General features: G+C 38.9%; 2 protein-coding genes across 5 annotated transcripts in view; one reads left to right on the top strand and one right to left on the bottom strand.

The window, feature by feature from the left end:
• The window catches only part of si:ch211-110p13.9 (uncharacterized protein LOC562347 homolog), a 13,777-nt gene extending 12,426 nt beyond the window's left edge, over nucleotides 1-1,351 (bottom strand). The window contains exon 1 of the mRNA XM_068055048.1: nucleotides 461-1,351. Within this exon, the coding sequence (XP_067911149.1) occupies nucleotides 461-583 (123 nt within the window). The 5' untranslated portion in view covers nucleotides 584-1,351. The remainder of the gene's footprint in view (nucleotides 1-460) is intronic.
• zcchc8 (zinc finger, CCHC domain containing 8) lies at nucleotides 1,085-27,329 on the top strand. Of its 4 annotated transcripts, XM_068055044.1 has the most exons (14): nucleotides 1,085-1,279; nucleotides 2,928-2,968; nucleotides 3,542-3,616; nucleotides 3,724-3,829; nucleotides 3,933-4,010; nucleotides 8,175-8,278; nucleotides 9,247-9,312; nucleotides 9,431-9,491; nucleotides 10,674-10,804; nucleotides 11,279-11,421; nucleotides 13,661-13,785; nucleotides 14,843-14,929; nucleotides 18,104-18,224; nucleotides 23,729-27,327. In XM_068055044.1, the coding sequence occupies exons 1-14, from the start codon at nucleotides 1,103-1,105 to the stop codon at nucleotides 24,604-24,606; spliced, it is 2,193 nt and encodes a 730-aa protein (XP_067911145.1). In that variant the 5' UTR covers nucleotides 1,085-1,102; the 3' UTR covers nucleotides 24,607-27,327. The 4 variants fall into 4 exon arrangements, with proteins under 4 accessions (XP_067911145.1, XP_067911146.1, XP_067911148.1 ...); XM_068055045.1 differs by lacking the exon at nucleotides 3,542-3,616 and having other exon boundaries at nucleotides 23,729-27,329; XM_068055047.1 differs by lacking the exon at nucleotides 2,928-2,968 and having other exon boundaries at nucleotides 1,234-1,255; nucleotides 23,729-27,328.

The following is a 27,329-nucleotide window of genomic DNA, read 5'->3' as shown; positions in this document are numbered from 1 at the left end:
ATAAACGTATTCAAAATCATGAGGGGTCTGAACAGAGTAGATAGGGAAAAGCTGTTCCCACTCATGAAAGGATCAAGAACAAGAGGGTACAGATTTAAGGTAATTGGCAAAAGAAGCAATAGCGACATCAGGGAAACCTTTTTCACACAGCAAGTTGTTAGGATCTGGAATGCACTGCCTGAAAGCGTGGTGGAAGCACATTCAATTGAGGCATTCAAAAGAGAATTAGACCATAACCTGAAAAGGAAGAATGTGCAGGGTTACGGGGAGAAGGTGGGGGAACGACACTAATTGAACTGCTCATTCGGAGAGCCGGTGCAGACACAATGGAACAAATGGCTTCCTTCTCTGCTGTAACAATTCCGTGAAGTTTATTATTTTATCATCCAAAACAGTAAGACTTTGGAACTTTATATAAATACAATGAAAAAATCTTAATTGTATTTTAAATAATACCAACCTCCATCTGAAAATCTTGACACACCTTAATTGAATGGGGTGGACTCAAGAATACAAATCTGAATTTCCTGATACCCACACTCCATTCTGGTAAACACACGGGAAACCGTTCAACAGATGCCATGGTTCATTTTTTTGCCACATTGCCTGGAGGAACAGAATTATTCAATGAAGCTGGTCACAGTTCCCATTCAGAGAGACACTCCAAAATAAAAAGAGGTAAATCTTGAAATGCACAACTGGTTGATCAACATCTGTGGGAGAAAGGTGAGTGTCTCCCCTATTATGACTCTTTATCAGAAAGGTATTCTAGGCCTACCAGAACCTCACTCATTTTTGGTTTAAAAATTTAGCCGGTGTTTGATCATAACACGCTCCTAGTATTTTGTTCATGTTGACAGTTCCGCATAACAGTTGGTCTTTATATCCAAAAGAGCTTCATTAATACAGCTCTCCGACTTAATGAGACAACAATACTGCATTAATATTAGCAGCAGTAATAATCAGTCGCTAATAACTCTAGATCACTGAGTTAGGCCAAGCAGCTCCTTCTTTGCCATGGAACCAGCCGTTAGGTCACAATCGCTTGCACCCTGAACTTCGTCCTTTAACCCGGTGACGTTACTTGCCGCTCTGTGACAAGATGGCCGCTGAGAAGGTGGAATTGGATTTCGGGGATCGCAAATTGTTCGAGGAGTTTGAAGATTCAAAACCTTCTCACGTTCGCTTTAACGATTCGGAAGATGCAGGCGAGGTGGAGACTGTGAGGAAGAAGCTGCAGGAATGCGAGGAGAGCGTAGGTTACCTGAAGGCGGAGAATATCCTTCCGTTTAAAGGAAATGTGACTCGCAAAATCAAACGGGGCGCCTCGGGAGCGATTGGCTCGTGTCGGAGAAGCCGCGTAAAAGAGACGGGGTAGAGCAGCCGTTTAACGGCGTTCGCTCGCTGCTCGCAAGCATTCGCTCTCGCTCTGTTAGATCGCGGTTGCCTGTTTTTCAAAATCAGTTTTTTGGTTTGGCTTCACCGGATAGGCCCGGAACACAGGCCTGCGAGTCATCTCATTGTAGCTTCGTTTTCGTTTCCTCAGGAATCCGACCGCAGCAACCTCCCGACCAGGAAACACGGGGGTTTTCTTTTACCTCTCCCTGAGGAGTGGCTGCATGGTTATAACTATCTATATTTCGAACAAATTTAAACTCGATCTAATTTTGCAGTAAGTACATTTGTGGTAATGGATGTGATCATTCAGAATTAGTTGTAAATTTCGGTACGTTGAGAGTTGCAACTTTTTCAGTCTCTGCATCACACTTGTAGAGTTTATTCATTTCTGCTCCTAAATACCTTTTTTATTTATCCATTTGCGATTAATTCATGAATAATATGTATATCATTTGTATGTTCCAAAATCTGAGATGTCTGGTATTACTCCAGAACTTTGATCAACGTCGTAGTTAATCGTTTCAGTTACAGTATTGTTGCAATGTGGGTTAAGTTATGGTGTATTCATTTTGCTTATTTCGCCTCAGTTGTATGGGGTTAATTAATGGGCCATAAATCCGATGTGAAGGCCTGAACTAGCTCAAGCGGAGTTAGACTGCTTGGCCCAGTGCCTAACTCTCGATTCAGTCTGCCTTTACGCCGCAATTGTAACGTAGGTGTAAAACCAAATCGCTTTACGTGGGTATTACAGTTGTAGTGTTAATGCTAAGTCCTGATTTGAGACTGGCATCTGATTGGAGGTTTGTAGACCTGAGTTATATACTATTGGCTCCAAAAAGTTCTCTAGTCAGGAAAAACAGCCTCCACGTAATCATAACTACTGGTTAAATTCTAATATTTAGAAGATTATTCTACTGTCATTTAAGATGATTAGAAATTAAATTCAATAAGTTGTGAGCCAGTCTGTTTGCTTCCCACTAGATGTAGTCATGTATCTGGTGCCAGGCTGAAAGAATGTGAGGCAACGTTCTTGAGCTGGTCTCCCACCACTTACTAAGTTCTGAATTATCACCACAGGCTGTTGTACTATATGTTTTGTTTTGATGAAAAATGTGTAGTAATATCTAGGAAAAATAAATCTGGCATTTTGGTGCTGCAATATTATTGTGTAGATCACTCCATTTTATACAAAGATTATTGTAAATTCATGCTGATAAGGTTAATCTTAAATTGTGTTTTTGTATGGAGGTGAATGATGTTGGTTAGCATTATTTCATTTTCATTTGTGAGGTGATTCAAGTTTGAAATTTAGAGAAGGAAAACTAAGTATAGCTTTCTGGTCATTTGGTAAATAGAACATTACAACTATTGTGTGGTAAAAGATGGGTTGAATCATGCACAACTAGCTCAGTGTATTTTAATGTACTGTTGCTGTCCACAGAACACTTGAAAAATATTTTTTAAAGGTTTGCTCTTGAATGCTTATTGTCAGTACATTAAGGTTTCTTTCCTTAACAGTCAGTTAACATCAGGAACTGAAGAGGAAGTTGAACTTGTTGACCCAGCCAAGGTAACATGAATATTGAGAGCCAAACACAACACAAGAAATAGGAGCAGGAGTAGACCATATGGCCCATCGAGCCTGCTCTGCCATTCAATACAATCATGGCTGATTTAGGCTTCAACTCCACTTTCCCACCTGCTCGCCATATCCCTTGATTCCCTGAGATACCAAAAATCTGTAACATTTTGCATATAACACTAGATAATACCTGTAATGTTTTCTTTAATTATGTAGAAACCATCAGTTGCATTGTCACAAAAATCTTAATATTTTCTATTATATACAGTGCTATCTCCATTACATAAATGGATTGTATAGAAATATTTGGCCAGTTATGTATTCTAAAATTCTCTTCGCTTTAAATACCACCATTGTCTAAAAGCTGTTAATATATCTTAGCTTACAGGAATTGAATCTATTGCTTGGCATATTTGTGCAATGTAATAAGATTACAAGGGGAAAAATACAGTGAGTTTAGTGGTTTTTATTTGACTTAACATAAATGATCATTTGGATTGGATTCCATATTGTGTAGGTTTTGAAAGTTTACATTAAACTTCTAACCTTTATTTGTGCCAGTAAAATAGTTGTGAGTGACTCCAAAACAGATGGTCCAATGGTTCAGATCTTGTTTATGAACAACAATATTTCAAAGTAAGTTTCAGTTTTAAGCATAATTTTTTTTTAAGTTTTGCTTCCTCGTTTGCAGTATTTCCACTTTGACACCAGCCACTCTGATTTGTGCACCAATTTAATTTCAGGCAGTTTCATCAAGAAATTGAAGATTTCGTCGCAAGTTTAGTTGAAAAATATGAAAAAGAAATGCAAAGTGACCCTGAAAAGACATCATTTAATATGAAACCTCAGGTGAATAAATGGAATAAGTGGAATCATTTGGGAAAATACAACTTTTTGTTCAGAGAATTGTTTTTTGAAATCTACGTGTAAAAGTACAAATATTTCTTTTCAGCCATCAAGTGTGCTGCTAGAAGAGCACCTAAAAGTGAAAAATTCAAATACAGTAAAGAGAATAAAAGAAGCATTTCACGTAAGTGTGAAGTCCAACTATCATTTATTTGAATTATTAAAAACCATGGTGCAGACCTGAAGTCTCAATTGTTAATTTGTTAATTGTGTATCAATTGTTTGATTATATGCAGGTGGAGGGTGTTAATTGGGGTCTTTCTTAAGCACTTGTAAGCAGACACTTACTGAGACTGGTGCAGGATTTGAGTGAGGAGCTGCATATCCTTTTACTCTGTACAATGTGTGAAACTGAGTAAAGATAGGCTCCAGCATTATCCTTCCATAATGAGCTTTTTTGAGTTTAACAACAAACTCTGAGCCACGCAGATCAGGAAGACCCAGGTTCAATTCCTGGGTCTGTGCTGAGTTAGCTATTCTCGGCTGGGACTGCTATGGGAATGTACATACGAGCATATGAATTAAGAGCAGGAGTAAGCCCCTCGAACCTGCTCCGCCATTCAACAAGATCATGGCTTATCTGATTGTAACCTCAACTCCACATATGCAGTTGGCAGTTGGGTTAGATAAGGACAGACCAGCTGAGATTCCTGTACCTACCTGCAAACTACTAACCCCTGTTGCAAATGCATGTGCGCAACAGATGAGGATAGGATTGAGCTTGGTGCAGTGTGTGACTGGCAATTGATTATTTGACTTTTCATGGCTCATTTGAATAATGGTTTCTTGGACAAGGTATCAAATGGATCATGAATTATACTCAAATTAATTAATCTTTATGCCCTGCTTGGGAGGGTGGTAGAGGCAGGTTGCCTCACATCCTTTAAAAAGTACCTGGATGAGCACTTGGCACATCATAACATTCAAGGCTATGGGCCAAGTGCTGGCAAATGGGATTAGGTAGACAGGTCAGGTGTTTTAATGCATCGGTGCAGACTCGAAGGGCCTCTTCTGCACTGTATTATTCTGAGGGGAAATTCTGTGGCATTTCTCCCCACACCAAAGGGATTCAAGCAGAACTCCAGGATATATAAATGCCCAGCCTACATTATTCATTGTGGTTATTTCCATGGTCCTCCATAGTTTAGAAATTATTACATTCCCTATTTGGTCATCTCGGGCTCCAAATTAAAACTTTCATTATTGTTGCTAACTTGCTGCAAGACAGTTTTTTAATTAAGGAATTAATCAATGCAGTACTAACTGCCATGTCAGGGGTCTTTCACATATGGGTTGGAGGGGGAAGCTTGTTAACTTTCTGTTTGTGGTGCTTCGTTCTGTGCTCAGTCTTGCATCTGCGTTCTCTATCAACATTTTAAATATCTGGATCGTGCTCCCCCTCAATCTTTTCGATGAGTTTCTTCGTAATTAAATTTCAGATATATCGCATTTCTCTGATTCCTCAGTAAAATATCAATTTCTTTTTGAAGGTAGTGTGGCTAAAGCTATGCATGATGTGGCCTTGCCAATCATCTATACAAGTTTAAAGTAATTTCTCTTCATACATAATCAAATACCTGCGATGCATCCTGATATTTGATTAGCTTTGTTGAAGGCCCCAAATTGATCATATTCTTTTAATTCATGGTCAGTTAATCTCCTTTAATTCTTTTTCTGTTACACCTTTATTGTGCATTTCAAAACAGGATCTCTTCATTGTATCTACATATTTCATTTTCCCTAGTCAAATGTGCATTGTTTTAATCTATTTAGACACTCATCGCTAGATTATATAGTTCAATATTGCCTGCAAATTTTATATTACAAGCATTATCCTCTGCCACATTATTTGTGTGGTGTTACTGCAGGGAAACCAGTATTGGTTCCTGAAGAATTCCAATCTTCATCGCCCTTATGTTGCCTACATCTTTTCTATTTATTGGAACCTTTTTCTATTTCCAAGTCTGTTGTATTTAAAGAAACATTGATAGCATTCTATGTAAACCTTATGACAGTTTGCCTTATTACTAGTATGAGGCTAACTTGGTCCATAATTTACTGGCTCACGTTTCACATTGATTCAATACTGGGATAAAATTCAGTATCCTTCAATCTGGGATGCAGGTCCCATATTTGTGCAACTCCTTCTAAAAGGAAAGTTGATCACAGCCATATCTAATCTTTCTTGTTTCTTTGAGAATTCTACGGTATGTCCCATGTGGTCTAAGTACCATTAAAAGTCAATTTCTTGAGTTTATTTTTACTATGTACGTCACTAACTTCTAGCTGTATTATTGATTTCTGCACCAGTGGCTAGATCCAAAATTGTACATAAGTTGATTTTTATTTTGGTGCTGTTTTTATTTTTGATTTTAGGAGACCAATGTTTATGAGCTAGCTTTCTGCATTTGTATGACTAAACCTGATTTCCTTATCCTATGGCAGACTGGGATAAGGGGAGAATACTCTGTAGTTTTAAATGCTGGTAGCTGGTTCATAGATGCTTACCACTTGGAATCTGAACTAAAATATAGCCGGCATAAAAGAAGTTTTAGTCTTCATTTGTGAAGAATAGCGCAAAGAATTTAGCATGCCTACCATTTCTCAACACCTACAATGTTTTTGCCATGTTTAACCATTGAATGACCTAATTGGTCTTTTATCATGCACCTACTACAGTGCATGTATAGCTAAAACATTTATTTGGATTCTAGTCTATTATCTAACTTACTATTGCTCTCATCTCTTCTGTATTTATTTTAATGATTTGGAAACTGATTTTTTCATGACCCCGAGACCTTACCATTAATTGTTTTCTTGTGTTTTTTCATTTTGTCTTGGTGGACTCATCCAAACTTTATTTTATACACGTTTGTTTGCAGTTTTAACTGATCTTAATCCTCGTACCCATGTAAAGTTAATTATGTAACCTACTAAATTCAATGCAATTATTTTTTAATAGCTTTAATAAAGTGGTGAAATAGATTTCAAGACTTCAAACAGTTTGGAAAATTTGCTTAAATTTATAACCATCTGCAAGTCCACAAATTAAAGTTAATGCATTAAACTATTTGCATTTGGAAATTAGCATATGAAATTGAGAAATAATTTACTCAAACTCCCAATACAGTATGATGACATTACACTGATATCCCCAATGTCAATGTTTTAAACTGTTTTTCTATGCACCATGCACGATTCCACAGTTGAGAGCGCCAGCTGGTCATCTGCCCTCAGGTTCTGTAAATACGTTTGAGGTAATCCCCCTGAAATGATTTCCTCCTCCTATGTGGGGAAAGCACCCAATTTTTGCTCTGCCACTACTTTTTTATATATGGCCTGGCTAGGATCAGGAATCTGTTTGAGGGTGGGGCAGCTTATGCTCTCCTACCCCATGGCTTTCTGCATTGGTACATCAAAATCTCACCCCCACCCCCGGCACTTGTATTTAATGAATTAAATATTTGGGTTACATCTGCCTCAGTTTCTTTTAAATTGGTTTTCAGTGTTGGCTATTAACCAATCTATGTCTATCCTGGTGGTCTTCCAGCAAAAACATATATTTGCGGGCTGCATAGTATTTCATACTGAGCCATTTTCTGTTAGAAGCATGTTAATTCTTGGATGCACTGTACTGAATTTGACTGAGATTATTTTGTTCAGTATGCTGTTTCCAGCCTCCTTGTTTCTTAGTTGGACCTATATTACCACAGGAAAATAAATCCATAAGTATCAACTTCCTTTATACTTTGATATTGGTATTAATACTAATAATTGTGTAATATGCACAACATAATTCTTGCAATGTGCTTGTCTGAAATTAAGCCAGGTAATTTATAATTCTAGTAATATGACTGTTTTAGTGCAATTCACAATTTTCCATAATCCAGAACGATCAGGTTTTCATGTTCATCAAACAGTAAAATCTGTATCTGTTTGCATTTTCATATATTTCGTCCTCTATACTAGGGCAATTCATTGTTAAAATGTAGCAATCTGTACACCAGGTTTTAAATAATCTGATTTGGTGTCTGCCGCAAGAGCTTTTCCTGTATGTTACTTTAGAATAGTTGTTTAACAGTGACTTCTGTTTATTTTTTTTCAATGGTTTGATGAGGTCCCTTTTGATTACTATAGTGTGCGCACGTGTGTGTGAAAATTAAAATGTGTATGTGCTGTGAATTCTAAACTTGAATGTGACAATTACTGCACTATCAAAACAAATGATCATTAGTCTTTTGCCACCTAGTATATATTAGGAAAGTTTTATAATTTTTTTTTCATGCAGGTTGTGGGGAGCGTTCAGTACTTCACCAACTTTTGCCTTGACAAACTGGGACAACCATTGCTAAATGAGAATCCACAGCTGACAAGTGGATGGGAAATACCCAAGTATCCTACACACTGAATGAAAAGCCTCCACCTCAGTTGACCCATTTATTGTCTATTACAATATAGTTTCTGAAATGATTCCGAACAGAATAGAAAACAATCTGGGTTTTGCTAGACTTTGGAAATGTCAGTGTAATGTTATACTGAATGGGACTTTGGGAGTAAAATATTTTTCTAATTCTAATGTTAATTTCCAAATACAAATAGTTAAATGATTTAACTTTAATTTGTGGCCTTCCAGATGATTAATTTTAGCATGTTTTCCAATCTGTTTGAAGTCTTGAAATCTATTTTACCACTTTTTATTAAAATAATAATCATCTTCTAGAGAAGAAAAAGAATGAGGAGTTAAGTGCGATGTGTACAATAATAACTTATATTTTTCAAAATATAAACTTGTATCTGGCTCAGACTGCTAGTTTTATTTGAACAAAATTGTGCAAGGACCACAGTACCCTTAATGGTGAAAGTCAGGTATTAGCTCTAGCAGCTTGTTTGAACATCTTGACTTACTACATACAACAGGATTACTCTATACATCAGTATTTAGCCTTTATCACAGAATATATAATGTTTTCTTTACTGTGCAGAACTTCATAGGTTCTTGCATGTTTGGAAATGTCCTGTTCTGTAACAAGAGTGTTACGATATGATGTGCAGAACTCATGGGATGACGGTCATCACTTCCAGTCATAATTATTATAATTAGTCAGGTGGATGAAGTAGTTTAAGACAAGTGTAATGGTCCAAGTAAACCGAACTAATTATTTTTTCATGGAAAATTGCCAAATTAATTTTGAGTTCTATAGTTGTAACCCTCAGTGGATTTCTTTACATAAAGCAAATTGACTTGCTATTGAGTATGAGAAAATCTTGTAATGCAATTCTACAAGTTTATTAAGACCAATAAGCTTATTTAAGCATATAGATGTTTGTGGAAATGAGTCATTCCTAAATGCTCTGTGAAGATATCAGCAAGTCTTCACCCAAGTTGTATCCTTAGATGGTCAAGAAGTGGAATTGAAAGCTAAGAGGTATGTATAAATGTATGGGCTTCGAATCTTTTTTTTTTAAATTGAAGTAGATATTGAAATACATTCTTTTGTTGAAACACAGTATTAACTTGGGAAAAACACATTTTGTGTCAAATAGGCCAAAACCTTGTTGTTTCAACTGTGGTTCTACAGAACACCAGTTAAAAGATTGTCCAAAGGTAAGATCAATGTAATTTTGTAATGAAATTTTGTTCTAAATGGACAAATTGCATACACTAAGGTCCTATAGAGGTCAGCAATTTACCTGTTTTTTAATGGGAAATTAATTTACGTTCAGGTGCACACACTTCTGTGAATATGACCAGCATTTTTTCCTGTTTAATAGTTGAGAAACAGGAGCTTACAATAAACTATAGTACTTGGTCATCTTGGCTCATTGAGTCAAAAAGTTGTGGGTTCAAGCCCCATTCCAGAACATGGGTGCACAATCTAGACTGACAAATTAGTGAAGGAGTGCTGCATTGTCATAGTACTGTCTTTTGAATGAGATATTAAACTGAGGTGCTTCTGCCTTCTCAGGTTGCACTAAAAGATCTGAACAATGCTGAGAGAAGAGCAGGGAGTTCAAGTGTGCTGAGTTTCAGTCCTCCCTCAACCAACACTATCAAAACAGTTTAACTGGTTATTTCTCATTTGTTCTTTGTGGGACCTTTGCTGTATGCAAATTGGCTGTGAAGGGATTTGGGACATCTTAACATAAAAGGTGCTTTTTATTGCAGCGTTTGAATAGGTTTGTGATTTAGACGACAAATTTAAGATTTCTAATGGGAGATGCTGTCTGTCGGCTCCCTCAGTAGTTTACTAGATAAATGTACTGCATGGTGTGGTATGGAATAACAGATCCTGAATTTGCTCTCATCTGTGTTGAGGCATTAATTGAGGTGAGGGACATGATGGGCATTATAGTTTGTCACTCTGTCCCAGGTTGGTGATCAATGATCGATTGACCTCCACTGGAAATTGCATATTGTGGAAATGGGGTGTGGATACAGTCAGTGTAATTGTAAAATTGCCTGTTGATCTCATTGTTCATGCTTATGTGTGAAGAATTACTATATGATTGAGCTACTGGAGACTGGTTGGGATACATAAAACTTTACCCTAGTATATGTCATGAGACGATGCCAATAAAATTATTTGGGGGAGTAATGTAATATCGAGGCAGTCTTCTTAAATTGACTCGTCTTTTTTGATGACAATGGATCCATTAAAAAAAACTGGCTTCTGCAATTTCCACTCTTAAAATTCCATCAGCGTGAATGATCATATTTTGACATTTCATGTGCACTTAACTGTATAAAATAACTAACATTCATATAATCTTTCAATTGACTTTATAGCCACGCGATCTTGCTCGTATTAGTGAAAAAAGAAAAGAGTTCATGACAATGGCTAGTGATTCACCTCATTCAGGCTCTCAACAGCGGTATCATGCAGAGAGGTTTGAAAAGTTCAAACCAGGTGTTATCAGGTAAAAACACTTAGATTAGATTATCATAGAATCATACAGTGGAGAAGGAGACTATGTGGCCTATTGTGTTTGTACTAGCCCTTTGAAAGAGCTGTCCAGTTAGCTCCACTCCCCTGCTCTTTCCCCACAGCCCTTCTGTGGCAGGATATACTGAAGGGAATTACCACAATATGCCCTTTGCTTATGCCATTTTGCAAGCGGCAGCCTTGTTACATATCATTCTATTTTCCTACTTCCAGGAAAACAAATAATTGCTTTTGTGCAGTAAGCTTCCTCTATTCATTGTTAAATTTTGTAGATAAAATCTTTGTATTGTGCTGTCATTTACAAAATCCACAGGAATATCTGTTAAACCATGGAACTGTAAATGTCTCATGGAATGACTTCCTGCCCAGCTATCAATATTTATTGTTCACAGCATTGAATAATGGTCATTATCTCATGGGTTTTTGTTTAACTTAATTGGTTCTGCAGTGTAGAACTTAAAGAAGCTCTGGGGATGACTGATGAAACTCTCCCACCATTTATCTATCGGATGCGTCAATTGGGTTATCCACCAGGATGGTTGCTAGAGACTGAACAAGAGAATTCTGGACTTGCTTTATATGATGGAAAAGGTGAAGCATTCTAAGTCAGAACTTTGTAAATATGTAGATACTAGAAGTGTTTGATTATGAAATTTTTATACATACCACAATGTATTGGAGCATTCTTTTGTTTCATTACCATGTGATTTTGATTTTTTACTTGGCTTACACTTAATGGCTACTTGGAAAACCCCCACAATACTCAGTCCAGTTATTGTCTCGGTTTATTCTATTGCGCGATATGCTGAAGGGGATTAGCACAGCATGCCCTTGTGCTGTTGAATGTGTTAAATGTGCCACATTAGCATAAAATTTAAAATGCATTATTCAAAAGCTAAAATTTGGAGAGTAATGGAAAAAATTGAGACCAGTGAGAAGCTCTGAATAAGTTTTTATTGCTAGTACATAACAAGTTGCCTTGACTTCATAACAATATTCCCATTGTCAGACATGGAGTCATTGGTCATTCACTACTTTGTACCACTGAAAGATGTGCTATTCACTTTTTTATTATTCTTTCATGGGATGTGGGCGTTGCTGGCAAGGCCAGCATTTGTTGCCCATCCTAATTGCCCTTGACAATGTAATGGCTTGCTAGGCCATTTCAGAGCGCAGTTAAGAGTCAGCCACATTGCTGTGGGTCTGGAGTCACATATAGGCCAGACATGGCAGATTTTCTTCCCTAAAGGACATTACTGAAACAAATGGGTTTTTAATGACAAAAAAAATTAATTTATTAATTGAATTTTAATTCCGCCAGTTGCATTAGCCTGGGCTCTGGATTACTAGTTCAGTGACGTTACCACTACACCATCGTCGTTTCTCCTTAGTGACTGTTTGTTAACCCACACATGGCAGCTTAGAAACGGCTTGCCCATTAAAATGTTTTAGCTGATAGCCCCTATCAAATATGTAACACAAGTCTCTATCTTAATTTTTTTGTTTCCTTGTGTATTTGAACTGGTATATGTACCTGTCAGTGTCTAATTGGCTGAACAATGGCTAAAATTCTGATATAAAATATGATTTTTTTTTAAAGTGGCCTCAGATTTTCCCATTGCAAGAAGAGCATCTGGCAACCTATTGAAATGCCATTACAGGGTGGCAAGATGCAAGTTTTGTATTTTTTCTTGGCTATGCTGCTGCAGAATTTTTTTTTTAACCAAATAACTTGAACAAGGTTATTTTGAAATTTTTCTCGCAATCCTTTACTGGAGGCCCAGTTTTGTTGCAGTACTTCAAACAAGTGACTATTTTTCATATGTAAACATTGAGCGTCGGCATAAATCTGACTATTATGTTGTCGTTATCAAGCTCTAACCTGTCTTCACACAGCACCCCAATGCATGTACTTCTAGTTGGAATTGGTAGCAATCGAGAGTGAAAATGTGGCTTTTTTTCTTCCCTGGCACAGTGGCGCAGTGGTTAGCACCGCAGCCTCACAACTCCAGGGACCCGGGTTCGATTCTGGGTACTGCCTGTGCGGAGTTTGCAAGTTCTCCCTGTGACCGCGTGGGTTTTCGCCGGGTGCTCCGGTTTCCTCCCACAGCCAAAGACTTGCAGGTGATAGGTAAATTGGCCATTGTAAATTGCCCCTAGTGTAGGTAGGTGGTAGGGAATATGGGATTATTATAGGGTTAGTATAAATAGGTGGTTGTTGGTCGGCACAGACTCGGTGGGTTGAAGGGCCTGTTTCTGTGCTGTATCTCTAAGTAAATAAGTAAATAAAAACTCCGGCACTGTGTTTAACCATACTGTTCCTATTGTTGCCACAACATGATTAACCCAGCCTAGACAGGTCTTGAAACTCGGAATTCTCTGACTGCATAGCTCTGAAATGGTGACTTCACAGACTCTAGGAGAATGAGGCAAAGTGCTTTTATAGTTCTTGTGATGTGAGTGACTCTGAAGCCTGCATTTTTTGCTTATCCCTAGTTTCCCTCAGAAGATAGTTCTGTGCCTTCTCCTTGAACTGCTGTGGCCTTAATATTGGATGATTCTCATATGATGGCGTAAGCTAGGGAATTTCAAGATTTTTTTACCCAAAAATGAAGGAGAAAATGGTTTTTGCCCAAGTCAGGGTAATGTGTGACTTGTTTAAAAGCATAACTTGTGAAAAAGAAATAAAATATTTTCAACAAAATTTTTAAAGGAACTAAAAAGCTCATGACTTATGAATGAAGGATTTGTACGTTCGATAAGATTTTTTTTGTCAGGCGCAGTTTAACGTATTTTAACAGTTGTGTGTTTCTTTTTTTTAAATATATAGATTCTAGTGACAGTGAAATGGAGCATGACAAACAGCATCTAAAAACTCGCCTTCCATTCTATGACACAAGTAAACTCATAGATTATGCCGGATTCAATGCTGTCATTCCAAAAGGGATTCAGGATGTAAGCATTGGACTTGTTATACTTCAATCTGTTTCTTCCCAACCATACCCCTAATTTCTTGTCCTTTTCTAAATCTGTTGGTTAATGCTAGACTTCGATTTTTTTCATGCATTGGTTAGCTATTTGGTACTCTTTCAAGCTAGATGGTGAATTCTACCAGGTATTTTGACCATGGAGTATCACAATCTTGTCGTTGCCTGAATTTTCCAACAGCAGTCACTGGGGAGTTATTAAAAGCAGGATACTGATTGGCATTTTCTTCTTAGTTTCAGTGCTAATTGTGCTCCTTGCTGAGTGCAGCTAACCCAGGACGGATCAAGAATCAAAACTTAAATCTCTCTGGTTGTTATGGCCAAATACTATATTAGGTAGTGCGTTTATCAACTAAGCTTTCACAGGATCTTTCAAGCAGTATCTGCCTTCAGCAAAACTTCGGTGTTAACATTCAACAAATGTTGTTTTTATCCTTTTTTGTCCTCCTGATGGTCCCTTTTTTCTCTTTTTATGCTTTGAAATTTTTATACCATAGACATCTTTGGATTCTCAATCATTTGGAGGCTTCTGTGAATCGGATATCCTGAAAGTATTCTACAGATTCAGTTCCCCTCCAAATTAACAACAGTGTTCTGATTATCTCAGTATCCTCTTTTACCTGGAACCTTGTTTCATAGTTTATATTTATATTCAAACCTTTACCCACAACATTAAAAAAAAAAATGAAGCAAGCTCTTTGTTGATTGATCAGCAATGTGAGGCAGTTATCGCTGTTGAAATTCTAGTCTGAATAATTATTGCTTCAGGAAATAAGGTTTATTTAAAGCACTTTGTAGAAAAAGTATGTAAGGAAATAAAGCAGTTCTGGTAGCTCTCCTCAGTGGTTGCTTTAATACACTTGTTTGTGAAACAAATTTTAACTCTTGCGACTATAATCACTATATGCTATAATTAAGTTGTAACATGGAAGATTTTATTTATGGTGCTGATTTTATTTGTGTAGTGATAAATGCCTGAAAGTTTTTTTCTAACTGATTATTTTTGTATTTTATGGTGTCATTAGGAATGGAGGCAGTATGGTTCAATTCCAATGCAATCCCATCATCTGAAGGAACACTTTGCACATCAATTGGTTGCAAATTATCCCACAGTAAGTTTTAAGTTTCACCTTTTGTCCGTTACTGTTACTTTTTGTCTTGTTTTGAATTTCTGGGTCAGTTTCTTTTTTTAAAATTTGAAATTCTGGTAACTGCAAATTCACAAATAGAAGGTAAATGGCTAAAATTAACTAACTCGCCATGAAAAAGGGAACATAACTACAACCTGGTCAATATGATTCTGTGCTGCACTAGATTCACATCTAGCTGCTGAGCCATTAGAAACATTTTACTGAGTTTCAACCGTATGGTGTCAGGGTTTAGATTTGTGTCTCCAAGTGGTCCTTCTAGCAGCAATGTCCTGCCAGACAGTGGCTGCACCGTTCCTAATGACATACAATGGTTCTAAGAACAGGTTCTCTATGGCCCACTGACTTGACCTGAAATGATGGAGCAAATTTTGTGCAATTTCTATTTTTCTGAAATCACTGTCCCAATTGCACACTGTTTGACATTTGTTCATGAGAGTGCAATAAAGCTTTTATAAAACTATTATTAAAATGTTATTCACTGAATTATTTCAATAAGCAATTTTAAATGTATTTATAAGTGATCTGCAGGAGTGTCTGATAGAACTCCAACAGTACTTAGAAAATTCTGAAGTTCTGGCCAGTTAACCCTTTCACTCCTAAGTTCCAAATGATTCGAATTGACCCATATTGGTGATTGTGATCATATATTTTATTCAGTATAAGAGAGAATTGATAAATTGCAGCATCTGAGCAATAGTTAACCAGGCACAATCATGAGCTGTATTACCCGTTATGCTCTGGGTAGAAGATTGCAATCTCCACAAGTCTACCCCTGCCAGCCCATGCCCCAAGCACCTTTGTTTGGTATAACACATGTAGGATACCTCTGTCAGCCCATCCCTGCCTTGGCTACATCTGCTGGATGGTCCCAAGCCCCTGACTGAATGCCTGTACACCCTCTGTGCTCGGGGAGCCCCTTCTTATACTTTCACAGCAATGCCTGTGGAGGCCAGTTTAACCTAATCATGGACCTACAACTGACTTAATCCATTCAATTACAAAGATGCCATGTACTCATCATTGCCCACCCAGACCAGGTTCGTCTGAATCTTTGTTTTCTATTCATTGACCCTTATTAGTGCAGCTGTAGCAATGCAAAGGAGGCTCTTTTACACTGTAGACCTGTAATGTCCTTGATGGCCTAATGATTACAGCTAGATTTCCCCCCTTTACTCATCACATTTCAATTCATTCTCATGGGAACATAGCTGCCTCTGCTTGCTGTTCTGTTTTTATCTGATCTTTTAACTTAATTAGCCATATTACCCAATACTTCTCTTCTAATTGTCCCACTATTAATCCCACCTTCCTGCAGTTATCCGTATCTGCAAGGCATAAGAATTTCTTAGGTTATTTATTTATTTTTTTATTTAGAGATACAGCACTGAAACAGGCCCTTCGGCCCACCGAGTCTGCGCCGATCATCAACCACCAACATTTTATACTAATCCTACACTAATTCCATATTCCTACCACATCCCCACCTGTCCCTATATTTCCCTACCACCTATCTATATTAGGGGCAATTTATAAAGGCCAATTTACCTATCAACCTGCAAGTCTTTGGCATGTGGGAGGAAACCGGAGCACCCGGAGGAAACCCACGCAGACACAGGGAGAACTTGTAAACTCCACACAGGCAGGACCCGGAATTGAACCCGGGTCGCTGGAGCTGTGAGGCTGCGGTGCTAACCACTGCGCCACTGTGCCGCCCATAGTACAAAGGTAAGACAAAACTGTATAAATATACACACAATACCTACATATGTGTGTATAGATATTCTTAGGATTACAGAGTAGCAGTATTCTAACAGATATTCACTAATTGCTTAATTAGAAAATATATACTGGAGGGCTCCCCAATACTGTAATAGTACAGAAGGAGATTGTTCAGCCCATCACACCTGTGCAAGCACTCTTTGGGAGCCAGAACTCAATCCCATTTCCTTTCCCTTTCACCCTATCCTTTTAAAAGTTTTCAGCTATTTCTCTATTTTCCTTTTTAAAAGCTATCATGGATTCTGCTTCCACTGCTGTTTGTGAGGGCATCATGCTCATAATTTCACAATTCGATCTCCCTTTAACCTTCTATGCTAATGGAAGAGACCCAGTTTCTTTAGTCTGTGCTCTTGCATCTCACATTGTTCACTTTTACCCAGAATGAGTTATATGACTTCATTTGTATAAATAATGCCCAGTGCTTTAAAAGGAAATGTTTTAGAAACCATGCAATCCACAGACTACATAAGTAACAAAATATTCCACACTCAAAATGTTAAATATAATTCAACAATACTTAATACTGTAATGTTGAGACAGGTTCATCTGTTATTTTTATGTAATAGAGAAAATGAACTATTGAGACACCCGCTTAGTGAATAATTGAGGTAATGATCCAAACAGGAAGGTTCACTGTTAAATATTGAGCTGGAGTTTAAGGAACCCTCGATGTCAGGATCCATGTTGGGAGGGGGCCTGAAGATGGCCTTGGGTGAGGCCCGTCACGGGCCTCGACGCCGGCAGGGCCTGGCCCAATATTACCGGTGGCAGTGAGGCGTCGTGGCAGACCCCCCCACCCCACCGCTTGGCGACGGGACCGCAATTTAATTGAATTAATGAATCTCACGTTCTGCTCCTGATGTCCCACCACGATCTTCAGCCTGGTGGCCGGCACTGCCGTGCCTTTGGATCCCCGTCCAGGGAACTGAGACGGAGCACATTTGTTTTTGGGGGTGGGGGTGCAGCGAGGGAGGCAAATGTCAGTGCTGGGGGAGGGGGAATAGGGTCAAATTAGCGGTGGGGAGGGGGGGGCGACGGCCCGCCCCGGCTATTTAAATAAGCTGCTATTCTTTGGTGTGCGGCCAGCACAAGCAGGCTGCCTTTTTCTCGCGGGTTTATAAAATTCAGCCCATTCTCTCTTTCTTTCTTAAGATAACTGATTTAAGCTGAGTGAGGTAACCAAAGACTGCAAGCACCTGTGAAACTGTACCTCAGCATCAGACAGTATGAATGAGGAGAGGGGAACATTGTGGAGTAGAGCAGTTTTAATGCTAATTCTGCTTTTTAACCATTAATGTAACGTAGAAACACTAATATTTTTAACTTACCCAGCTTAATGGCAATTCTTCTCCCTAGACTAAACAGAATACAAACAAAAGGGGTTCAGACGTTGACTCGAGCCTACACAGTGTAAAGAAGCGCAAGTCCGAAGAAATAGATACAAATGTGTATTCTTTTGACATGGACATAGATTCAGGTACAGCACTTAAATATGTTCACATCTTTATTTCATGTTTCTTAGCAAAATAATCATAAAATGGTGTCTCTATTCAACGTTCAAGGGTTTAGATCCTATGGTTTAGAGTATTTCTATACCAGTATGGAGAGTTGAAATAGAAGTTTCTTTGTGTGAAGAGATCCTGGTTTCGACTGTTCATTGAATAAGGAGGGGGATGAAAGATACCAAAATTGAGCTCCAGTGCTTTCCGGATAGTTAGAAAATGGCAAAAAAAAAATTCACGCTTCCCAACTGTAAAGTCCAAAAAGTAATAGGTAGTGGCTTGTGAGCAGGTTATATATTTGTGTTCTTGACCAAGGAATAGACTAGGAATAATCTTTTTAGTGAAAGTCAAGATATTGGATGGAGTTGTTTATAGTTAGAATATTTTGCTATATAATTGTAAACATTTAAACTTGCTCATATCTTAAGTTCATGGAAATTCAGGGACATCCTGTATTTCGGGTGAAAGCGAATAGAAAATTTGCATTCTTTGAGCGTGGAGAAGATACTTCCAGAACACTTTACAAATAAAAATTGCTGCATGCGAGATACATAGGTAAATTTTGCTCATATATGCATTTAGCTTAGATTCAGTCTGCCAAGCAGGGTAAATTTCCTGTGAGGAATAACTTCCATGTGTGGATAATATGACACGTGCTGGGAAACTTGTTGTAGAAAGCAAAGCCAGATCTCCTTGGGATGTCCTGTTCCATCAGCATGCCAGTGTGCGTACCTTAGGTCTGAATGTATTGAGGCCTATTTAATGGGAAACCTCCTTGAGACAAAAATACAGCAATTCCATCTGTCAATTTATTGATTAGTTTCATTATTGTTGGTGTAGTACATGTAGGGTGAATTTTGGTTTCTGTTAACTCCATAGTATCAGAATATCTATTTCCAACAGGGCAGGCCTAAAACCAGTCAATATGCTGATATAAATCAGTATATACATAATCAGTTGGTTAATAGTAATATCTATATTGTTTAAATAGTTAAGATTTTATTTTTGAAATTTCTGAATCACGGGTCCCAGAATACTTCCATTAACATTTATCTTTGTTTATATTATCTATCGAATTGTACCTGGAGAATCACCTGCAATGGCTGCTCTTCTTACCCCTCACTTTTACCTCCCCCTCCTGTTTCTCATCCACATTCTGCCCCTCGGTGATGTCATCCAAAAGCACACCAACTTGCACATATATGCTGACGATACTCAGTTTTATATCTCTGTCACCTCTCTTGACCCTTCCACTGGCACTGATTTGTCATGCTGCTTTTTTGACATTGAGTACTGAATGAGCAGAAATTTCCTCCAACTAAATATTGGGAAGAAGGAAACCATTGTCTTTGATCCCTGTCACAAACTCCATTCCCTAACCACCATTTGCATCCCTCTTCCTGGCAACTGGCTGAAGCTGAGCCTGACTTTGCAGCCTAGGTTTATAGTTGACGCTGAGATGAGCTCTGGACCACATATCTGCTCCATCACCAGTACTACCTACTTCCACCTGCAAAACATTGCCCAACTCCACCCCTGCTCTCCTGCCTTCTTATCTTCTACCTTACATAAACTTGTGCTCCTCCAAAACTCTGCATCTTAACTCACTGGACCAAGTCCAGTTCACCCATCACCCCATGTTTGCTGATTACACTGGTCCCCGGTCCGACCTTGGTTTGATTTTTAAAATTCTCATCTTTTTTAAATCCTTCTACGGCAACACCACTTTCTTTATCTGTAACCTTCTCCAGCCGTATAATCTTTCATGATCTCCGTGTGCTCCTGCAAATTTGGCATCTTGTGCAACCTTGATTTTAATCTCTCCACCGTTGGCAGCCATGTTTTCAGGTGCCTTAGCCCCAGGCTCTGAAATTCCTTCCCTAAACCTCTCTGCTTCTCCTCCTCCTTTAATTCTTTTTAAAAACAACCAAAACCTTGGTCAAAGATGTTATCAGCCTCATGGGGGAGACGGTGGTGTAGTGGTAATCTCAGTAGTGGTGCTATGAAACTATCTTAGGTTGCTGTTAAAAACCCATCTAGTTCACTAATGTCATTTAAAAAGGAAATTTGCTGTCCTTATCTGGTCTGGCCTACATCTGACCACAGCAATGTGATTGACTTTTAACTGTCCTCTGAAATGGCCTAGAAAGCCACTCAGTTGTCAAGGGCAATTTGGGATGGGCAACAAATGCTGGACTGGCCAGCAACGCCCACATCCCATGAATGAATTATAAATAAATAAATATTGTCCCCTTCTGTGATTTGGCGTCAAACTTGTTATTAACGTTCATGTTGTTACGACTGAGGTGGGAGGAGTGCACTGTCTTTCTCTAGTTCCACAAGTTACAACATATATTTAAATGTTGACCCAGTTACTGATGTGGCCAATTCTATACTCTCTTTTTATTTCAGAATAAAATCCACCAACTAGGTTTCTTTAATAAACAACAAAATTAGCAATTTATTATAAAATCAGATGTATTCAGTAAAGATGCAAAGCATTAACACACAGATTGAACTATGAAAGTTCCCTTCTAACTTAGCCCAACACACACACACACACACAAATAAAGAAGTTTTCTCTGCAGAGACCTCTTTTACGAAAAAGACAATAATACTTTGGCCAAATGCTTGTTAATTCTTGAAGGGAAAGGAGAGTATATGGAATGATATCAGTTGTCCCTTTATTCTGGCGTCCCAAATATGCATTGACAGCTGTCACTGGGATCTTTTTGGCGCAGTTCTCTTCAGGCGACATCGAGGATTAGTCTGGCAGGCTTTCCAGGAGAAATGCAGCATCAGGGGTTTCAGCTCATACTGGATTCTCAGAGGTGGAGAAAGGATGAGCTGAGTGCTTCTCTTAGGCTGCAACCCCAGCTGACTCAAAAAAAATATCCAAAACAAAACCAACTCTTGACCACCATAAATCTTGACATGTCACTTGTCTGTGAACGACTCCCCTAGTCACCAAGGCTCTTGTTGTTTATTTAACTTAAGGCATGTGACGTCCAGGCACAGTGGCGCAGTGGTTAGCACCGCAGCCTCACAGCTCCAGGGACCCGGGTTCGATTCTGGGTACTGCCTGTGCGGAGTTTGCAAGTTCTCCCTGTGACCTCGTGGGTTTTCGCCGGGTGCTCTGGTTTCCTCCCACCGTCAAAGATTTGCAGGTGATAGGTAAATTGGCCATTGTAAATTGCCCCTAGTGTAGGTAGGTGGTAGGGAATATGGGATTACTGTAGGGTTAGTATAAATGGGTGGTTGTTGGTCGGCACAGACTCAGTGGGCCGAAGGGCCTGTTTCAGTGCTGTATCTCTAAATAAAATAAACCTGCCTGGGGTTTATTTTGATTGACAACTCTGGACAGAGCCTCCATTGGGTTTTTTCCTGCAGTTACTGAACCCTGCCAATCAGTTATCAGCAAGGGTATGTTTGACTCCATAATAGCATTTCAGCAAGTAAGAAGGGAACATCCATATTGATGTTGAGAGATAGCTCAGAGAAATGTGTCTTGTTCAAATATATTACTCGAAGAGGATATTCAAATCTTAACGTTTTTTGTAATTAAAACTGTTCATTTACCAGTCACATGTTAAATGAATTGTTAGTATATGATTCTTTCTATAATCCTAGTGTCCCTGTGTCCACTCCTCAGTCGTCCACGATCACCCCTTTCCTTCTCAATGCACCTTCACATTCAAGTGCAGGAGATCCAGCACCTGTCCTCTTTAGCTCCTCTTTCACTGTTCAAGGCCCCAACCACACTTACCAGATAAAACAGCAATTTACTTTTTTCTTTCAATTTAGTACACTGTACTTATTGCTCACAATGCAGCTTCCTCTACATTGGGGAAACAAAACGCTTTGTGGAACACCTCCGTTCATTCTGCAAGCGTGATCCTGACCTTCCGGCAGCTGTCATTTTAATTCTCCACTCTGAGCTCTCTTTCCTTGGTCTCCTGCACTGTTCCAGTGAAGTTCAGCATAAACCCATGGAACAGTACCTCATCTTTCAACTCTGCAACCTTCCAGACTCAACATTGAGTTCAACAATTTTAGATCATAATCTCTGCCCCTTTTTTTTTGGATGCCAGCAGTTGATAATTCTGCTTTTTCAGTTAACTCCTTTCGGACCAATATTTTTCGTTACTTGTCTCATTACCATCTCCTTTTGTCTTGTACCATAATCCCTTTTGATGAATCTCTCCAACGTTCCCTTTTGTTTTTCCCCCACCACCCCTGTCCCAACCTTTCCCTGCCTCTGTACATGTTTAAAACCTGTTACATCAGGGGAGGCAGTGGCCTAGTGGTATTATCACTGGACTAGTAACCCAGAGACCCAGGGTATTTCTCTGGGGACATGGGTTCGAATGGCCATGAAACCATTGTCAATTGTTATAAAACCCATCTGGTTCACTAATGTCCTTTAGGGAAGGAAATCTGCTGTCCTTACCTGGTCTGGCCTACATGTGACTCCAGATCCATAGCAATGTGGTTGACTCTTACATGCCCTTGAAATGGCCTAGCAAGCCACTCAGTTCAAGGGCAATTAGGGATGGGCAATAAATGCTGGCCTGGCCTGCGACGCCCACATCCCATGAAAGAATTTTTTTTAAATCACTTAACTTTTTCCACTTGTAGTGAAAAGACCTGAAAAATTTAACTGTTTCTCCTATCCACAGATGCTGCCTGACCTAAGTGTTTCCAACTATTTCTGTTCATATTTCAGATTTCCACCATCCATTGTATTTTGCTTTTGTATATTCAGTCCGCCTACCAGAGATGAAGTGAATCACATGGTTGCATAAAATATATTGCGGCAAGGATTCTGTGTTTGATCTCTGGGCCTTACTATTGGATGCCAAGATGTTGGGGTGTGAAATTCAAACTCTACTGGGTATGGGGTCTGCTTAAAGCAGTGGTTATTGGTGCCAAACGAGAGTAAGAATCCAAGCGCAGTTATCCAGGTTCTTTTTTTTTCCCCTCCAGTTAATATATTCCCTGCAACTACTGAGCCAAATTTGGTAAGATGAATGTTCTCATTGCAGTTGTCTTTAGCTGTACCCTGTTGTTGATGAGTGGGGGCTGGGTGGGAGGGTGGAGTCGTATCTCTTTTCCCTGCTACCTTCCCCATCAGGTATTTTTCCTCCTTTTAACATGTGCTATTTCCGAGTGAAGAGGGTGAACCATCTTTCTCTCTGTTCTACTCTGAAAGCTGTTTCCATATAAGACTACTGTAAATTACACTCTAGGCTCTGCTTTTTCATTTTCTTCTATGATAAAGTTAGAAAGACTTTGTTGTGGTTATAAATATCCTAGTCTGAGGTGCCAAACTAACTTAACTGGCCTTTATGTACTACAGTATCAATGACAGTTATTGTTGATTGAGACTCCTGGATAAACCAAATTTACCCAAATTTATCCTGAAAAATTGTGACTCCTGAGGGCTCAGTTTTACTGCTTTATTTTATTTCTCCTGCAGGCTCAGACACCCCACCAAGACAGTTCCAACATTTGCCACCCCTACCTTCTGCTTCTCCACTAACTTCATCCCCTCCTCCTCTACCCAAAGGAACACCACCTTCTACACCACCTACATTTATCCCACCTGCACCACCTACTCCAACACCACCTCCACTACCAAAAGACACCCCTCCCTCCACTCCTTCAAATTGCTCTCCAGCAGGACATGCATTGCAAGAAGGAAGTGCCCAGGCTGCAACTGCTGAGATTGAGGGTAAAACTTTGGATGCAGATGTCTTGTCATTAGAAGAGCTGGAAGAACAACAGCGGTTGATCCGGGCCGAGTTGGAGCAGACTGAAAGTACTAACAGTGAGACAGAAGGTCCTTTTGATTCTCCTTTAGCTAAGAATTTTACAAATTCCTCACCAGCAATAAATGCACCTAACAACAATTGCATGGAAATTGAATCTAATGACAAAATGGGAACAGTTGAAAATAGTATGGGGAGTCCAAGTGCTGAAGCATCTTCAGTTGATTCCAGAGATGAACAAATCAATTCGGTGGGACACACTTCGCACAAGGAAGAGAACAATCAACCTGAAAACTCCAGAATGGAAATAGAGGACAATAGAACCGTTCAAGATTCTACCTCAACACCTGAAGCATCAATTGGAGGAAACCAAGAATATTTAGCGAAAACTGATGGGCCCGTCACCAATGCTCCTGTTTCAGAAGAAAAACAGGAGAATAGGATCTCTTCTGTGCCTGACATGAGTAAATTTGCTACTGGAATCACACCTTTCGAATATGACAATCTCTCCGAGGCAACCGGAACTTACCTCAAACTCAGGAGCTTATTGAAGAATTCTCCAAGAAACAAAATGAAAAAGAAATAAATATAATTATCAAAGCAGTACTGAAACTTTCAGATCCAAGGCTTCCAAGTCATGATTTGACCATGTACTATATTGGAGTTTTTTTCATTAAGATCTCGTTTGAACAGTTTGTGACAGCTGGTATTTTAGTAAATACATCAAAAATGTGGATGTCAGTGCTATTTTAATATGTAGGGTTGGTAATGAGTGAAAACCTGTCTGGTGTTACAGAAAGAAGCTTTTCTTGTGTAATATTCATTTTCAAAGAGGCACTGTTGAAATCTGTCCTTCAGGCATGGTCTCAATTTTTCCAACGTGGATTTAAGTGTACAGTGGGTTTTTAGTCATTTCTTGTACATCCGATTTTTTTTGTTTATATAACTGAATACATGTTTGTTTTGATATTACCAATGTAATTTTATATAAATATGACAGGGATTTTAATGTACAGTATTTTAAATTCTAATGACTGATCATTGAAATTGTCAGGGATTACCAGGGCTGTTTTCAGGTATTTTATGAATATCCACATATGCTTTAGTTTTTTAAAGCAGCTTCTATCTTTGTAATGCCATTCTTTGCAAGAAGTATACAGCCTTGGATTATGGGAATATGATGAACAATTCTACTAAGACATGTTTTAGTATTTTGTGACTGAATTAAATAGCTTAGAAATTTGCAGGAAATACCTTTGTGATCTTGGTCAGCTTTATTTATCATTATGACAAAGGGTTGGCTTCCGCACATCTCACTGCTAAGCTACTGGGTTGGAAAATTTGGTATCTCCTGGGTACAACCTTTTGGGCTTCTGTGATATTTCTTTGGGGTTTATTTTTAGTCAAGTGACATCCCTCTCGCCATGTGCACTATCAGCTGTCATTTTCTGATACTAATGTTTTAGCCTTTCAGTTCACAACAGGTCAGGCAGCGTCAGTCAGGCAATGCACCAGCCAGGTTTTGATGAAAGGTCATTAACCTGAAACGTTAACTCTGTTTCTGTCTCCACTGATGCTGCCTGACATGCTGAGTACTTCCAGCATTTTCTGTTTTTATTTCAGATTTCCAGCTTCTGCCGTATTGTGTTTATTTTTCTTGTAATAAAACCTTTCATTTTGAAAAAAATGGGGAATCCTTGACTAAGGAAAGAGGAAGCACTGGTGTGGAAGGTAGCATCTTGAGAACAGATGGAGAAACTAGGAGAATGGAATACAGTCCTTACAGAAGGTGGGGTGTGAGAGTATAGTCTAGGTAGCTGTAGGGGTCAGTGGGTTAATAGTGGATATTGGCCAATAGGCTATCGCCAGAAATGGAGACCAAGAAGTTGAGGAAGGGAAGAGTCAGAGGTGGACCATGTGAAGCTGCGAGAAGGATGGAAATTAGAAGCAAAGTGGATTAAATTTTCCAGTTCAGGGTGGGAGCAGGAAACGGCACCAATACCAGAAAAAGAGATGAGGGAATGGACCAGAGTAGGACTGGAATGAAGAATGTTCCACATATTCCACGGAAAAGCAAGCATGGCTAGGACCCATACAGGTTCCCATGGCAGCACCTTTCATTTGGAGCAGGTGAGTGGAGTTGAATGCGAAAACAAACTCAACCAGGACGGGGAGAATAGTAGTGGATGGAGACTGGTTGGGTCTCTGTTCAAGGAAGAAACCATGAGATCTCAGACAGTCTTGGTGGGGTATGGATTTTTATAGAGATTGGACATCCATGGTGAAATGTAGATTGTTAGGACCTGGAAACTTTAAAGTGGCAGATATAGACAGGAAGAGACTGGACAAGGGGAGAAAAGCCTCTACCCTATTACAGATCTTCCATTTTATTCTTCCCTTCCAGTATCCCCCATCCCAGTTTCCTTGCCACTGTACTTGCTTAAAGCTAGTTACATCTGATGGAAGGTCACAGGCCTGAAAGGTTAACTTTGTTTCTCTCCACAGATGCTGCTGGACATTTCTGAATATTTCTGACATTTTCTGTTTTTTATTTCAGATTTCCAGCATCTGTAGTATTCTGCTGTTGTATTTCTGAACATTTCCAACATTTCCTGTTATTTCCTGTAGTCATGGTTTAATCATTTTTACACCAATTTACTTTATAAATTCTTATGTCATCATTGATACTAAAATCTGCATATCCCTCCGAGATATCTGCGCTCATCTAATTCTGGCCTCTTGAGCATCCCTGATTTTAATTGCGGCACTATTAGCAACTGTTCCCTCTGCTGCCTCGGCCTTGACCTTTTGGAATTCCCTCCCTAAACTTACCTTGTCTCTCTACCTTGCTTTCCTCCTTTAACAGATTCCTTAAAATCTATCTCTGATGAAGCTTTTGGTCGTCTGCCCTAATATCCCTGTAGCTTAAGGTCATATCTTGTTTTATAATGCCCCTTTGAAGCACCTTGGCATGTTTTATTACGTTAAAGAAGCTATATAAATAGGTTGTTTTTGTTGCAAACTTCACAACACTCACTTTATGAAGATAAATGCAAAGTACTCATTTAATACATTAGCCATATCATCCTCCTCCTCCTCCTACATGAAGATCTCCCTTTGGGCCCTTGATGGGCCTAATTTTTCCTTAGCAAACAGTTTACACTTTGTTTATAAAATATGTTGGGGTTCAATTTGATGTTTCCTGCTCATCTTGTAACTCTCTTTTTGCCTCCTGTGTTAACTTTTTCATTTCATTCCTGTACTTTCCATACTCTTACTAGCTATTAAGTGAATCTTGCTTTTGGCATT

This window comes from Heterodontus francisci, chromosome 23 (assembly GCF_036365525.1).
Source record: "Heterodontus francisci isolate sHetFra1 chromosome 23, sHetFra1.hap1, whole genome shotgun sequence".
Lineage (NCBI taxonomy): Eukaryota > Metazoa > Chordata > Chondrichthyes > Heterodontiformes > Heterodontidae > Heterodontus > Heterodontus francisci.
Note: the sequence above shows the minus strand (reverse complement) of the source record. Positions and strands in the feature narration are given on the sequence as shown.